Source organism: Myxine glutinosa, chromosome 9 (genome assembly GCF_964187855.1).
Source record: "Myxine glutinosa chromosome 9, kmMyxGlut1.1, whole genome shotgun sequence".
NCBI lineage: Eukaryota > Metazoa > Chordata > Myxini > Myxiniformes > Myxinidae > Myxine > Myxine glutinosa.
In genome coordinates, this window is record NC_136269.1 from 61,914,342 (window position 1) to 61,930,218 (window position 15,877).

Here is a 15,877-nt window from a genome sequence, read left to right on the forward strand (position 1 = left end):
ATCGAAAACCAGATTGGAAACGAGGGCTCAGAATTTGCTTGATATTGATGGTGAAGCATGTGATCGTGCTCACATTGCTGCGAAGAAATTATGTGAGGCATTCGATTACCATGTTGAAGGTTTGATCTGTTATCTTCACTCCGACTTCAAATGGTCAACTGACTGCAGAAGTTTTGCAGACAATCTGTGTCATCATTGGTGATGTCAAACATACAGGTACCACAACGCTACATTTCCCACGGGTAGTTGTCCGTGTACGATGTATGTGTTAATACAATCTGATTCTTTAATGCTTATACCATCTTATTTGCACCATTTCTCTCCAAAACTGATACTGATACATACAAGGACATTGTAGGAGATATTTATGTCATGGATATTGTCAATGAGAAAAATAAGATGGAAATTAAGAAGTTGATTTCTCCCATCCTTCAAAAGAGGATGACCAGCGAAGGAAAAGACAGATACTGCAGAAAGTCTTCTACCAGTGAACCAAAACTTTTCGAATCATTGAGCTCTGCACAGCAGTACAGGTATCCCCCACTTAACGAAGCGGTTACCCCAATACCTTTAGAAACCTTCGTTATGCGAACCTTCGAACCTTTGCTAGGAGAGAGTTCGCTTTCCATTATTTGTCATGAGAAAATTACATTTCGTTTCCTAACTCTAATTTTTCAGTCCAGAAACAAAGTCATCTGCTTGGTATAAGGATGTTATAGTTGCAAGTGACATTCTAATATTATTATTTACCCAATAATGAAGATTAAACACGATAATAAAACAAATTTAGTTGTAACACTTACCAAAACAATCTTTAACTGTTAACACTTTTAACTTTAATTTTTTTAAATAATCTTTAATTTTAATTTAGTTGTAACACTTACCAAAACAATCTTTAACTTTTAACACTTTTAACTTTAATTTTTTTAAATAATCTTTAAATTTAATTTAGTTGTAACATTTACCTAAACAATCTTTAACTTTTAACACTTTTAACTTTAATTTTTTTAAATAATCTTTAATTTTAATTTAGTTGTAACACTTACCAAAACAACTTTAACTGTTAACACTTTTAACTTTAATTTTTTTTAATAATCTTAAAATTTAATTTAGTTGTAACATTTACCAAAACAATATTTAACTTTTAACACTTTAAACTTTAATTTTTAAAAATAATCTTTAAATTTAATTTAGATGTAACACTTACCAAAACAATCTTTAACTTTTAACATTTTTAACTTTAACTTTTTAAACAATCATTAATTTTAATTTAGTTGTAACACTTACCAAAACAATCTTTAACTTTTAACACTTTTAACTTTAATTTTTTTAAATAATCTTTAAATTTAATTTAGTTGTAACATTTACCTAAACAATCTTTAACTTTTAACACTTTTAACTTTAATTTTTTAAAATAATCTTTAATTTTAATTTAGTTGTAACACTTACCAAAACAACTTTAACTGTTAACACTTTTAACTTTAATTTTTTTAAATAATCTTTAAATTTAATTTAGTTGTAACATTTACCAAAACAATATTTAACTTTTAACACTTTAAACTTAAATTTTTAAAAATAATCTTTAAATTTAATTTAGATGTAACACTTACCAAAACAATCTTTAACTTTTAACATTTTTAACTTTAACTTTTAAAACAATCTTTAATTTTAATTTAGTTGTAACACTTACCAAAACAATCTTTAACTTTTAACACTTTTAACTTTAATTTTTTAAAATAATCTTTAAATTTAATTTAGTTGTAACATTTACCTAAACAATCTTTAACTTTTAACACTTTTAACTTTAATTTTTTTAAATAATCTTTAATTTTAATTTAGTTGTAACACTTACCAAAACAACTTTAACTGTTAACACTTTTAACTTTAATTTTTAAAAATAATCTTTAAATTTAATTTAGTTGTAACATTTACCAAAACAATATTTAACTTTTAACACTTTAAACTTTAATTTTTAAAAATAATCTTTAAATTTAATTTAGATGTAACACTTACCAAAACAATCTTTAACTTTTAACATTTTTTACTTTAACTTTTTAAACAATCTTTAAATTTAATTTAGTTGTAACACTTCCCAAAACAATCTTTAACTTTTAACATTTTAAACTTTAACTTTTTTAACAATCTTTAAATTTAATTTAATTGTAACACTTACCAAAACAATCTTTAACTTTTAACATTTTTAACTTTAACTTTTTTTAACAATCTTTAAATTTAATTCAGTTGTAACACTTACCAAAACACTTACCAAAAAAAAAAAGTCAAAGTTTACATACAAAGGCAGGAACCGGTTGAGGAGATCGTTAATTTTAACACTTTCATTCTGAAAGGTTAATTGTTCGGAAACCTTCTGAAAAGTTAATCCCCCTATTGAAAAGTTAATCCACCAATTGAAAAGTTAATCCCCCGCTTAAAAAGTTAATCCCCCCATTGAAAAGTTAATCTGTCGGTTGTGGTTTGCATCCATTGGTTGTGTTTTATCAGACAAACCTGAGGAGTCTCCCAAAAGCACCGCTGGTTTTAGAGAGCCTGTTGTCAATTTCCTTATTCCTTGTGACATCACACGAGATGACACGACCCAGGTAGGTGATTTGTTGTATGGCGTTCAGCTCAGTTCCCTCAAAGGCTATCTTTGGTGGTGAATAGGCTTGGCGTGGGGCTGGCTGGTGGAGGACTTCAGTTTTCTGCAGGCTAATGATAAGCCCAGACAGTTGTGCTGCATCAGCAATTGGAGGTGGTTATGTTCTGCCAATCAGACTGTATGAGTCACCAGAGCATATTCATCTCCAAACAGGAGCTCGCCAATAACCTGTTAAAGTTAAAGCGCGAATAAATCCATCCTTTTTACCTCCGCCATCAAAGGTGGATGGAGGTTATGTTTTCAACCCTGTTTGACTGTTTGTCCGTCTGTCCGTTTGTGAACAATATATCTCAAAAAGTTGTGGATAGATTCGGACGAAATTTGGCAGAGATGTAGCATATGTGACAAGGACGAAATTACGAACGAAATTATTAGACGAAATTATTAGATTTTGGTGAATATCCGCATGAGGATCCGGCTACTAGAATTTTTAAAGTGATTCTTCACCATTGGGAGATTGGGCCAAAAACGATACATAGCAGGATCTCTCAAAAAGTTGTGGACGGATTTGGACGAAACTCGTTCTACAGGTTGCGTGTGTGACAAGGAAGAATCGATTCAATTTTGGTGAAGATCCGGATTCGCGTCCAGCTAGTATAATTTTTTAAATGGTTCTTCACCTTTGAGTCATATGGCCAACCATGCGGAGGTATGCTCTCCACTGAGTGCCGTTCAAGTTATCGCTGTTTATGAGTAGCGTGATCAGAAGGGTAGTCCCACAGGCCATGTCATAAATCAACTTCCTAAAATAAACCATAAGCTATTTAGCTCAATGATAGCTCAACTTTGATCAATTAGCCAGCACAATTCTAGTTTTATAACTAGTGAGTTCATAGAACACGATACCCTGTACAGTGTTGAAGTGCAGTATATACACTACTGTACTTCAAAACTTATAAATAGATATTTTAACGATGGTTAAAAAAAATCTGAAAGTTTAGTGCTGTTGAAGTAGTCCAGAAGCAGTCCCAAATACAACACTTGCACACCATCCCATTAAACCTTTATTTAAATTGAAGTACTGCAAAACTGGAGGTTTTTGGAAGTATGATGATATGTAATTTGTGTACTAAAGTGTTCAAGTATATACAGTCGGACCCCGCTGTTCACGGGTCCGCTATTCGCGTGCTCCGCGTATTCACGGGTGATAGAATGCGACCTGTTTCTCTATTCGCCGAAAAGTGTTCTGCGAATTCGCAGTTTTTCAAGAGCGCAAAAAAAAAAAATTCACGCGCTGTTAGCGTGACATACAGTATTTATAAAAACCATCTTTCACCAGCCATGCATAAAGCAGCTGGACATACACAAAAAAAACCATCTACGAGCTGCGAGCATGACCTGCTTATACATTCACTGCTGTGTGCTTTGCGTTTTTCATGGCTTTCGCAGCCGCAAAATTTAGCCGCACTATAAGCGAGCTTCCCAGGATATCCCACCAGGTGTGTAAACAAGTCAACCCGCAAATTATAGAATACAAATGTGTCATTAAATCTATCATAAACTGAAAAGACAGATGGACATAAACCAATTGCTTAACCTTGTTTCTCGCCTGGCATGCACGGGGTAATCAGTGTGATGTTAGGTCAATGTTATCATTCTATGGTTCAGCACACATTGGGGCAAACTTTAGACTGTGGTTTATAGTGAGTCTGGCAGGGTAGCTCCAAGGTAGCATACTCTCGTTTGAGCTGTCCAGCACAGGTTAAATTCTCGACCCAACTATATACCTTGATGCTTTGTCGGCAGGGTGATGCATCAATAGGTTTGACGTTCTTTAGAGGGATAATACACAGAGTGTTCCATCTGCTAGCATTTCTGTTGGACGTTAAAGATTCCATTTTACAAGAGTTGTTCATTGTGTGCCAACACCCTGACCATACTCCAAATTCCCACCTGTAATGTAATAGCGCCCATGGGTATCCCTTGTCCTTGACTTTATATTTGTAATATATCTATTCTATATATTAATACGCTGAAGCGTCGAGGAGGAGTCCATCCTTGTGGAGCAAAACACCATTTCCCCGACGGCCTCACCCCCAACTGACCCCCACAGTTGGATGCAGGATTTCGTCCTATGGTGCAAACCACTTTTAATCGTTCCCGTCACCGTTGTCCTTGACATCCACATCGTTACGAACACCAACTTTATATAATAATCTTATTTATCTATATTTTTCTGGGTTTTTTTCTTTCCTTTTATTTATTATAGTAATATATGCCGTCGAGGGGCGGGGGGTCGATCCTTATTGAGCGAAAGGCTTTTTACCTGATGGTCCACTCAACCTCCCTACCTCCCCTGCTGCACTCGCAGTGGATTGTCATCCCATGGTACAAACCACTCTTCGATTTCCCCGTTGTCATCCACATTGCTAAGAACGCCAACTTTGCTTCTCCGGGGGGAGGGAGTGCTGCTGTGCTCACTTTACCCATGTTGGGACGGCTGTTCGCTTCGCACAGTCTTCATGCCCTGCTCGTGAGCTGAGAAACAGTGTACAATGTCGTCGTGAACTTTGCTTCTCCGGGGGGAGGGAGTGCTACTGTGCTCACTTTACCCATATTGGGACGGCTGTTCGCATCGCATAGTCTTCATGCCCTGCTCGTGAGCTGAGAAACAGTGTACAATGTCGTCGTGAACTTTGCTTCTCCGGGGGGGGAGGGAGTGCTACTTTGCTCACTTTACCCATGCTGGGATGGCTGTTCGCATCGCATCGTCTTCATGCCCTGCTCGTGAGCTGAGAAACAGTGTACAATGTCGTCGTGAACTTTGCTTCTCCGGGGGGAGGGAGTGCTACTGTGCTCACTTTACCCATACTGGGACGGCTGTTCGCATCGCACAGTCTTCATGCCCTGCTAGTGAGCTGAGAAACAGTGTACAATGTCGTAGTGAACTTTGCTTCTCCGGGGGGAGGGAGTGCTACTCTGCTCACTTTACCCATGCTGGGATGGCTGTTCGCATCGCACAGTCTTCATGCCCTGCTCGTGAGCTGAGAAACAGTGTACAATGTGGAAGTGAACTTTGCTTCTCCGGGGGGAGGGAGTGCTACTCTGCTCACTTTACCCATGCTGGGATGGCTGTTCGCATCGCATAGTCTTCATGCCCTGCTCGTGAGCTGAGAAACAGTGTACAATGTCGGAGTGAACTTTGCTTCTCCGGGGGGAGGGTGTCGATCTTCTCTTCTCCTTCCATATAATAATACGCTAAGGTGTTTCTGTCGTGGTATTTTTAACGTCTGGAGACTGTCAACAAACCGTTGCTAGTCAATTCTATAATCTTCCAAAATAGAAAGTAAGCCTTCTGTATTGATTGATATCAACATCATTTTAATGATTTTTTATATTTGAGGATTAAACTTTATGATATTACATTTCTGTCTCATATTTCTCTGCATCATGAAGCCTGGTGTTGGCTTAGCAGTTAGGGTGCCGGCTTGGGATCCGAGGATCCTGGGTTCAAATCCCAGTCAATCGTTGAATTAACACCGGGGGTTTGACTCAGCCTGACTCATCCTTCTGAGGTGGCTCAGCCTGTCATCCTTCCGAGGTTGGCAAATTGAGTACCAGTTCACTGGTAATTCCCTGTGTGTTGCAAGAGGTGACTAACAGGGTTGGTGACAGGAAGGGCATCCGGCCATAAAACATTGCTTCAAAAAGGGGACCACGGTGCCCCAAAAAAGGCCAACCGCTGCTCTGCGGGGTAAAATGGCCTCTAAAGGTGGTTCCATTTCTCTGCATCATGACAACGGCACAAAAACTTTTAATGTCTGGTTACCCCTTCCCTGAACAGAGACCAAATGTATATAAAAAGTTAAAAAAAAGAGGCACAACATGGGTTGTTGGGAAACATTCATTACAGTTTTTCCAAAGGATAATCAATTTCTTTTGTATAAATATAATAATGTCAAATTGCAGCATGATGTATCATTCCACCTATGGTTGCTCCTATAAGGTTTCATAATTGCCAATAACAGCATGAAACGTATTGCTAAAGGTTACAAGCAGCAATGTGCAGTTATCAATCAAAATGAATTATGCTTCCACTAACATTCATATTTTTATTAACATTATGTTACACACAGTGAAAAGTACGCTACTGCAACTCACATGCAAGCCATATTATCAAAGTAAAAAGCAAATGTGATGTTCGAAGCCATTATGAACGGAGCGTGCACAAAATTGATGGTCTGCTGAATCTCGATGGACTTCCATATTGAAGTCAAAAACTGAGATAGTGCATCCCTGGACCATTACTGGGACTATGCAAAGGGATCTCACCTAACTCTGGGAGCACAGCATTCAGGGCAGCAAGCAGTAACTCATGTCGAATGCTTAGTGCTCAGTAAATGCAAAAGATTTGGACTCAACCACTTCTTTAGGTCGTTCCATGGTGATCTCACAAAGAACGCACGAGGTAAACATTGTCTTCAAGACCTCGTTGGTGTTGTTTTTGAAAGTGACAATAAAAATGGTGTTGATAACACTGTTGCTCATAGCTATGCACTCCACAATGTAGAAGACGTTGATCGAGTGACGTTGGCGGATGAGAACGGTGGGAAAGAAGTCACGCACAATGGCGTAGCCATAGTAAGGAGCCCAGCAGAGGATGTAGGAGACAAGGATGCCCACGAGTACCAGCACAGTGCGCCGTCGGGCACGGATGCGCTGCCGAGTCTGCTCTGTCTCGTGTCCTGGTACTGTCTGCCAACGCAAGACATTGTGGCGAAAACAACAGGGCAGGAAGGATAAACCAATTACAAGTACAAACTATTGTAGTGTTTGAAAGTTATCTGCAAACAAATTGGACTCCAACTTGTTTATGTACAAATTCTAGGCTAATGGAGTAGTGAGATGATAGAAGGTAAAGAAGGCGATGTGCTGTCAGTGGGGTCATGGGACAACACACGACTCCAAGTAACACAGAATATGTGACGAAAACTTCAAAATTGATCACTTGGCGTTTTACATCACAAAAACTTTACAGTGTGGTCCAGCAAGACAAAATATGGTTACAGTATGTCCCAAAAAGAATTTTCAGGTGTACAGTGTGTCTCAGAAAACAACACTTTGTGGAAAATTCAATTTTGGTGCATTTTATAGCACAAAAACATTACAGTATGGACCAGAAACACCAAATACGGTTACAGGATATCACAATTTGTTTTTGAAGTGTACAGTGTATTCCAGAAAAAAGTATCACTTTGTGGAAATATCACCACTTTAAATTACCCACTGAAGGTGGCATGGGATAGGCACTGCCGCCTTCAGATCGGGAGTGCCAATACTAATATATACAATCACACTCATCTCCAAGCAATTTCTAATATATACAATCTAAGTTGTCTAGTCTGGATTTAAATCCAGACCCAACTGTAAACTAGCATCCTGGTGTTTCGCGGGATGATTCATCAAAGTGTGTGCCATCCCTATAGGACGTACGTTAAACTGGGCGTCCCGTCTGTCGACATTAGTGGATGGACATCTACGTACATTCACAATGGTGCCTAGAAACGCACAATAGGCAATAAGACTTATGGCATCCTGCTTGATCTGTGCCTGAGTTTCCCACATCTTTTCCCTTGGATCTGGTCAACCTGTCTGTGCACCTCTGGATGAGGTTGGTGTTGATGATATAGTAATTAAGCCTCCCCCTATAGCATATTGGGCAGGCTTATTGCTGCTGTAGGGTTTGTTTCTATAATTGTCGCCCCCAATTTTTAATGGTACCACAGAGTTATTTGCCCCCGTGGACTTAGTCCGCAATGGGGGCTTATGGATTTTGTCTCGTCTGTCCGTCCATGCGTCCGCAACCATATCTTGGAGATTATGGACTGATTTTGTTCATACTTGGCACAAAGACAACACATGACGAGATATATATATATATATATATATATACATACATACATAAAAACACACACACACACACACACACATCATTTTGCGTCACGATGCGATCAAAGATGGCCGATTGGTGGCCATTTTAGTTGTAAAAAAGCCCGATGTTGAACACGTTTCTCAACCATTTCTTAGACATGCATTTTCCGGTGTTGTTCAAACTTGGCACACAGATAATGAATTATTGCTTACATATGCACGTCATTTTTTTTCGAGATCAGATCCAATATGGTCGACAGGTGGCCATTTTGTTACTTAAACATGTCCGTGTAGCGGTTACCGCTGGATGTACATAATCGCCTTGCACCGGCCAGAACACGGCCAGACGTGCCTCTCCCGGGCATGCCCGGACTCACTGTTCCCGGGCACGCCCGAACCTCCCGGGCACGCCCGGTCTCGTCTTTCCCGTGCATGCCCGCTCTCGCCTTTCCAGGGCTCGCCCAGAGCGTCCGGGCATGCCCGCTATCGCCTTTCCAGGGCTCGCCCAGAGCGTCCGGGCATGCCCGCTATCGCCTTTCCAGGGCTCGCCCAGAGCGTCCGGGCATGCCCGCTATCGCCTTTCCAGTGCTCGCCCAGAGCGCCCGAGCACGCCCAGCCTCGACTTGCCAGGCCGCAGCCAAACACGCCCGGGCAGGTCCAGACTCGCCTTTCCAAGGCTCGCCCTTGATACCCGGGCATGCCCGGTATAGCTTTTGCCGGGCAAACTTCCCGACATAAATGTGTATATATATATATTGTTGCCCGAAAAACGGGCTTGTCAGAATACCTGAGCTGTTTGGTTTCAATAAAGCAAATCGGACGAATTCCGTCTTTGGTCGCGTCAATTCTTTCGACTCGCGTTGGAGCGCAGCTCCTTCATTGGTGACCTACCGACATGGATACGGCAGTGACGCTTAAACTGCCTACCTTCTGGGAGGCTCACGCGGCTGTTTGGTTCGCCCAGGCGGACTCCCAGTTCGCCCTGCGAGGCATCACCGCGGACGACACCCGCTTCCACCATGTTGTGGCGGCGCTCGGTTCCGCCACCGCGGCCCGCGCCTTGAGCCTCCTCCAGCACCCGCCGGCTGCTGACAAATACGACGCGCTGAAGACGCTCCTCCTCGGCGCTTTCGCCCTCTCACCGGCAGCACGCGCACGGCGCCTGCTTGACCTGCCCGAGCTCGGCGACACGCGCCCGTCCGAGCGCATGGACTATATGCTCTCGTTGCTCGGCGAGCACTCTCCGGCATTCCTGTTCCGGGAGCTTTTCCTCCGTCAGCTGCCTAACCCGGTACGCCTCGCCCTGGCTGGCACGTTGATCACGGATTCCCGCGCCCTCGCCAGGGAAGCCGATAAGATCTCCTCGGCGGGCCAGCACATCGGCGCGGTTACCTGGAGCCCGCAGCCGTCCGAGGCGATGCCCACGACGCCCGAGCGCCCTGCGCGGTTGGAGGCCGAACTGCCGGTGCAACTGGCGGCCGCCACGCCGCACCGCCCGCTTCCAACACGACGGCCGGGGCCTCCACCTGACCGGGCGTGGTGTTATTACCACGCCAGGTTCGGACACAAGGCTCGGACGTGCCGGCCCCCGTGCACTTTCGGCAGGTCGGGAAACGGCCGGGCCGGCGTTCATTCCCAGCCATGAGCGCCGGCCACTCGGGCAACTTGCTGTTTATTCGGGACAAAGCGTCTGGACGGCGTTTCCTGTGCGACACCGGCGCCCAACTGAGCGTCATACCTGCCTCCGAGCAGGACAGGCTGGACGCAGTTTGCGGCCCCTCTTTGGTCGCTGCTAATGGCTCGGCCATACGCACTTTCGGCCCACGCGTCGTCACCCTCTGCTTCGGCAGCCAGCGCTTTCAATGGACTTTTGTTACCGTCAGCGTCCCCGTGGCTTTGCTGGGCGCCGACTTCCTCTGCGCGCACGGGCTGCTGGTCGACGTCAAACGACGTCGCCTTGTCCACGCCGAGACCTTCAGCTCCCTGGCGTGCACAATGAGCAGCTCCGCGCCGACCGAACTGGCGTGCGCCCTCCCGGCAACGAACGAGTTCGCTCGCCTGCTCGTGGAATTCCCGGCCCTCACGCGGCCGACGTTTTCGGCCGTCGCGGTGCGCCACGGGATCGAGCACCACATACCCACTACGGGCCCGCCGGTCTACGCCAGGGCCCGCCGCCTCGACCCAGCCAAGCTCGCCGTGGCAAAGGCCGAATTCGACGCGTTGGAGCACCTCGGCATCGTGCGGCGCTCTGATAGCGCGTGGGCCTCGCCACTGCACATCGTGCCAAAGCCGGGGGGTGGATGGCGCCCGTGTGGCGACTAGCGCCGTCTCAATGACGCTACCACCCCCGACAGGTACCCGATCCCGCATATTCAGGACTTTTCCGCCCGTTTGGCAGGACGGGTCATCTTTTCGAAAATTGACCTGATACGGGGCTACCACCAGGTACCTGTCCGGGCGGCCGACGTCCCGAAGACGGCCGTCATCACGCCGTTCGGCCTGTTCGAATTTTTGCGGATGCCGTTTGGCCTCAAGAACGTGGCCCAGGCGTTCCAGCGCTTGATGGACGGCGTGCTGCGCGACCTGCCGTTTCTTTTCGTCTATCTGGACGACATCCTCGTCGCCAGCACGTCCCGCGCCGAGCACCTCCTCCACCTCCGAACACTGTTCGGTCGCCTCAGCGAGCACGGCTTAATTGTCAACCCGGTCAAATGCCACTTCGGCGCGACGACCGTTGACTTTTTGGGCCACCGCATCACCAAGACCGGGGCCGTGCCGCTGCCGACCAAGGTCGAGGCCATCACCACGTTCCCGCGTCCCCGTTCCATCAAGGCCCTCCTAGAGTTCCTCGGCATGGTGAATTTTTATCACCGATTCGTGCCCCGCGCTGCTCAGCTCATGCGGCCCCTTTACGAGGCCCTCCGGGGCAAGCCGGCCAAGCATGACATTGTTTGGTCCGCGGCCATGGACGCGGCCTTCGCCAGTGCCAAACGGGCCCTCGCCGACGCAACGCTGCTGGCTCACCCGGTGCTCAACGCGCCCATCGCCCTCACTATGGACGCCTCCAACTACGCGGTGGGCGCCGTCCATGAGCAATGGGTGGACGGGGTTTGGCAGCCACTCGCTTTTTTCAGCCGGCAACTCCGGCCGAACGAGTTAAACTACAGCACGTTCGACCGCGAGCTGCTCGGGCTATTCCTGGCCGTTCGCCATTTCCGACACCTCCTGGAGGGCCGCCCGTTCACGGCTTTCGTCGACCACAAGCCGTTGGTCTACGCAATGGCTAAGGTCACGGAGCCGTGGTCGGCCCGCCAGCAGCGCCACCTCTCCGCCGTGTCGGAGTTCACCACGGACATCCAGCACGTCGCCGGCAAAGACAACGCCGTGGCCGACTGCCTTTCGCGGGCCAGCGCGAACGCGGTCCACCTCGACGTGGACTTCATGCTCATGGCGGCCGACCAGTCCACCGACGCCTCGGTGCAGGCACTCCGCGTGGCGGACACGGGCCTCCGCCTGGCCGACATCCCCTTCGCGGGCACCGTCCTGCTCTGCGACGTCTCCCAGGGCCAGCCTCGCCCCATCGTGCCCGTTTCCTGGCAGCGCCGCATCTTCGCCTCCATCCACGGCCTTTCTCACCCGGGCCGGAAAGCTTCTCAGAAGCTGGTGTCGGCGCGTTTCGTCTGGCACGGCCTTCGACGAAACATCCGCGACTGGGCCAACGCCTGCACGGCCTGCCAGCGAGCCAAGGTCCACCGCCACACCCAGGCCCCGCTGGCACCTTTCGCCGTGCCTGAACGGCGTTTCGACCACGTCCACGTGGACCTGGTGGGTCCCCTGCCCCCCTCGCGGGGGTTCACCCACCTGCTCACCATGGTGGACAGGACCACCAGGTGGCCGGAGGCCGTGCCCCTCACCTCCACCACCACCGCCGACGTGGCGCAGGCGTTCATCGCCACCTGGGTCGCGCGCTTCGGCGCACCAGCGGACATCTCGTCCGACCGCGGCCCACAGTTCACGTCTGAGCTTTGGGGCGCGGTCGCCCGTTCGTTGGGGGTCACGCTGCACCGCACCACGGCCTACCACCCCCAAGCCAATGGGTTGTGCGAGCGGTTTCACCGCTCCATGAAGGCCGCACTCATGGCCGGCCTTCAGGACGACGGTTGGGCCGACCGGCTGCCGTGGGTCCTTTTGGGCCTTCGCACGGCCCCCAAGGAAGACCTCCAGGCGTCCGCCGCCGAGCTCGTCTACGGCCAGCCACTCCGCGTCCCGGGCGAATTCGTGCCTGACGCTACCAGTCCCTGGTCCGCCGCTCGCCAGCGCTCGGACCTCCAGGAGGCCGCCCGACGATTTGCCCCCGTGCCGACGTCCCGCCACGGTGGCCCCCAGTCCTACGTCCCCCCGGCGCTTCGCACAGCGGAGTACGTCTTTGTGCGTCATGACGCGCACCGGGGGCCACTCCGGCCGCCGTACGACGGGCCCTTCCGGGTCCTGCGACGGGGCGACAAGTCTTTCATCGTCGACTTCGGCGGCCGGCCGGACCGGATTTCTGTGGACCGCCTCAAACCGGCGCACATGGACGTCGACCAACCACCACGGTTGGCCCTTCCTCCGCGGCGAGGCCGCCCCCCGTCCACAGTTCCCCCCGCTCGACCACCCACCACCACGTCAGACCCCTCCCCACGACCCTCCAGGGGTCGCTTCGGCCGGGTCATCCGGACCCCCCTTAAATTGACCCTGCCGGTGCAGGTCGATTCTGGAGGGGCGTGTGTAGCGGTTACTGCTGGATGTACATAATCGCCTTGCACCGGCCAGAACACGGCCAGACGCGCCTCTCCCGGGCATGCCCGGACTCACTGTTCCCGGGCACGCCCGAACCTCCCGGGCATGCCCGCTATCGCCTTTCCAGGGCTCGCCCAGAGCGTCCGGGCATGCCCGCTATCGCCTTTCCAGTGCTCGCCCAGAGCGCCCGGGCACGCCCAGCCTCGACTTGCCAGGCCGCAGCCAAACACGCCCGGGCAGGTCCAGACTCGCCTTTCCAAGGCTCGCCCTTGATACCCGGGCATGCCCGGTATAGCTTTTGCCGGGCAAACTTCCCGACATAAATGTGTATATATATTGTTGCCCGAAAAACGGGCTTGTCAGAATACCTGAGCTGTTTGGTTTCAATAAAGCAACTCGGACGAATTCCGTCTTTGGTCGCGTCAATTCTTTTGACTCGCGTTGGAGCGCAGCTCCTTCATCCCCATCCATTTATCGGACATGTATGGATCGATTTTCTTCAAACTTTGCACAAAGACAATACATGAGTATACATATGCAGAAGATTTTGTTGTGTCATCTGACCAAAGATGGCCGAATTATGGCCTTTAACACAGTACAGCAAAATTACTAAAACCACGGTGGGGCCTATGTCATTTTATGTCTTTATCTTCTTGTTTAATGGTACCCCAGTACACCTGGGAGTACGAAACAACGATTTATAAAATAAATTTCTTCCTGCACCCTCAACATTCCAAATTTCAAAACACTATCAATTCAAACTTCAAATTCAAACATTCAAATTCAAGGGTTGGCGTCAGGAAGGGCATCCGGCCGTAAAACATTGCTTCAAAAAAGGGGACCAAAAAACAACAACTACCACGGTCCCCGAAAAGGCCAACCCCCGCTTTGCGGGGAAAAATGGCCTCTAAACGGTGGTTTTTTATCAATTCAAACACCAGCTGGCACTTTCGGAATAAAATTTAGCATTAACAATGCAAATATAAAGTATGCGTGATTGACATAATTTTTTTTAACCTTGACATCATTTAAGGTCATGACCCAATTATAGATATTTAAACATTTTTCACCATCACTCAACTGAGGTTTGTCAGATCAGAACAAAATTGTCCTCTCTAGATAGGCTAGAGCAAGTTGGATTTACACTTAATTTCCATCATACCTCTCTGGTTTAAAGGTCAAGATGAATTGGCGGTCTGAAAAAAACACGCTTTTCGTCATCACTCAATTTTGTCAATGCGGAATCTCAAAGACCACTTGGCCTTCCAAGATGTTCTTGCAATACAATAGTGGATCTGCACTGAAGTTGTGCAACTGATATTTGATTTGTGTCCTTCGCCTACTTTTTTTTGGATTGTGACCTAATTAACAAAAACACCTAATTAACAAAGATCATAAATTGAATAATTTTCCTCTGAATTCCATGATCTTAGTTTTATTGATGGACTGTAGATGGGGACATGTTTTTTTTAATGTACACTCTATCCCCAAATGTTGAAGGTCAAGGTCATATGGTGGTCTGAAAATATGACCATCATTGGATTGCGGGTCAAGGGTACATCGCAGATGATCGGCAAGGGTAAGCCTCCCCCTGAGAGAAAGGCTTACCCTTGGTGATCGCTTTGTGATCACATATATCTAGTTCAGTGTGATATCACTTCTCCAGTACGCACCATTTGGCGATGAGGATGGGATTTGTCTAAGCTCGATATTAGTCAATATATGGCCTTTGCTACTACAATCTGCAATTATATTTGCTGTAATTGGTAGTCCATTTCTAACTGCGCTGAACATGTCATTTTCATCTGAGTCTGCATTGGTCTGATCATTCACAGCCAGTCTGCTCACTGCTCAGTAAGTCTGCACTCACATTCTGTTGTGAGGAATGGTAGACAAGTCAATAATTATACCCAGAGAGCAACAATAGCCAACGTTGCACCTTAGCTGCTGCAAGCGAGGGAATGCTTGACTTTGGGACAAATACTGATGTCAGGGGTTGATGATCAGTTACCAATGTGAAATTTCTGCCATTCAGGTACAAATGGAATATATGCCAAACACAATTGCTGTTTTCTCTATCTACATATACACTACATGGCCAAAAGTATGTGGACACCCCTTCTAATTAGTGGATTCAGCTGTTTCAGCCGCACCCATTGCCCCAGTCAATGGTAAGTGCTGTTATTGTCACAGAACGGGACCGCCATATGCTGAAGCGCGTAGTGCGTAAAAATCGTCTGTCCTCAGTTGCATCACTCACTAACGAGTTGCAAACTGCCTCTTGAAGCAATGTCAGCACAACAACTGGTCGTCGGGAGCTTCATGAAATAGGTTTCCATGGCAGAGCAGCTGCACACAAGCCTAATATCACCATGCACAATGCAAAGCGTCGGCTGGAGTGGTGTAAAGCTCACCACCATTGGACTCTGGAGCAGTGAAACGCGTTCTCTGGAGTGATAAATCACGCTTCACCATCTGGCAGTCTGACGGACGAATCTGGGTTTGGCGGATGCCAGGATAACGCTACCTGCCCGAATGCATAGTGCCAACTATAAAGTTTGGTGGAGG

The 15,877-nt window shown here is 47.3% G+C and overlaps 1 protein-coding gene across 1 annotated transcript in view; it reads right to left on the reverse strand.

The window, feature by feature from the left end:
* Window positions 1-6,494: 6,494 nt before the first annotated feature.
* LOC137434699 (prokineticin receptor 2-like) overlaps window positions 6,495-15,877 on the reverse strand; it is a 74,288-nt gene continuing 64,905 nt past the window's right edge. The window contains exon 3 of the mRNA XM_068127848.2: window positions 6,495-7,354. Within this exon, the coding sequence (XP_067983949.2) occupies window positions 6,986-7,354 (369 nt within the window). The 3' untranslated portion in view covers window positions 6,495-6,985. The remainder of the gene's footprint in view (window positions 7,355-15,877) is intronic.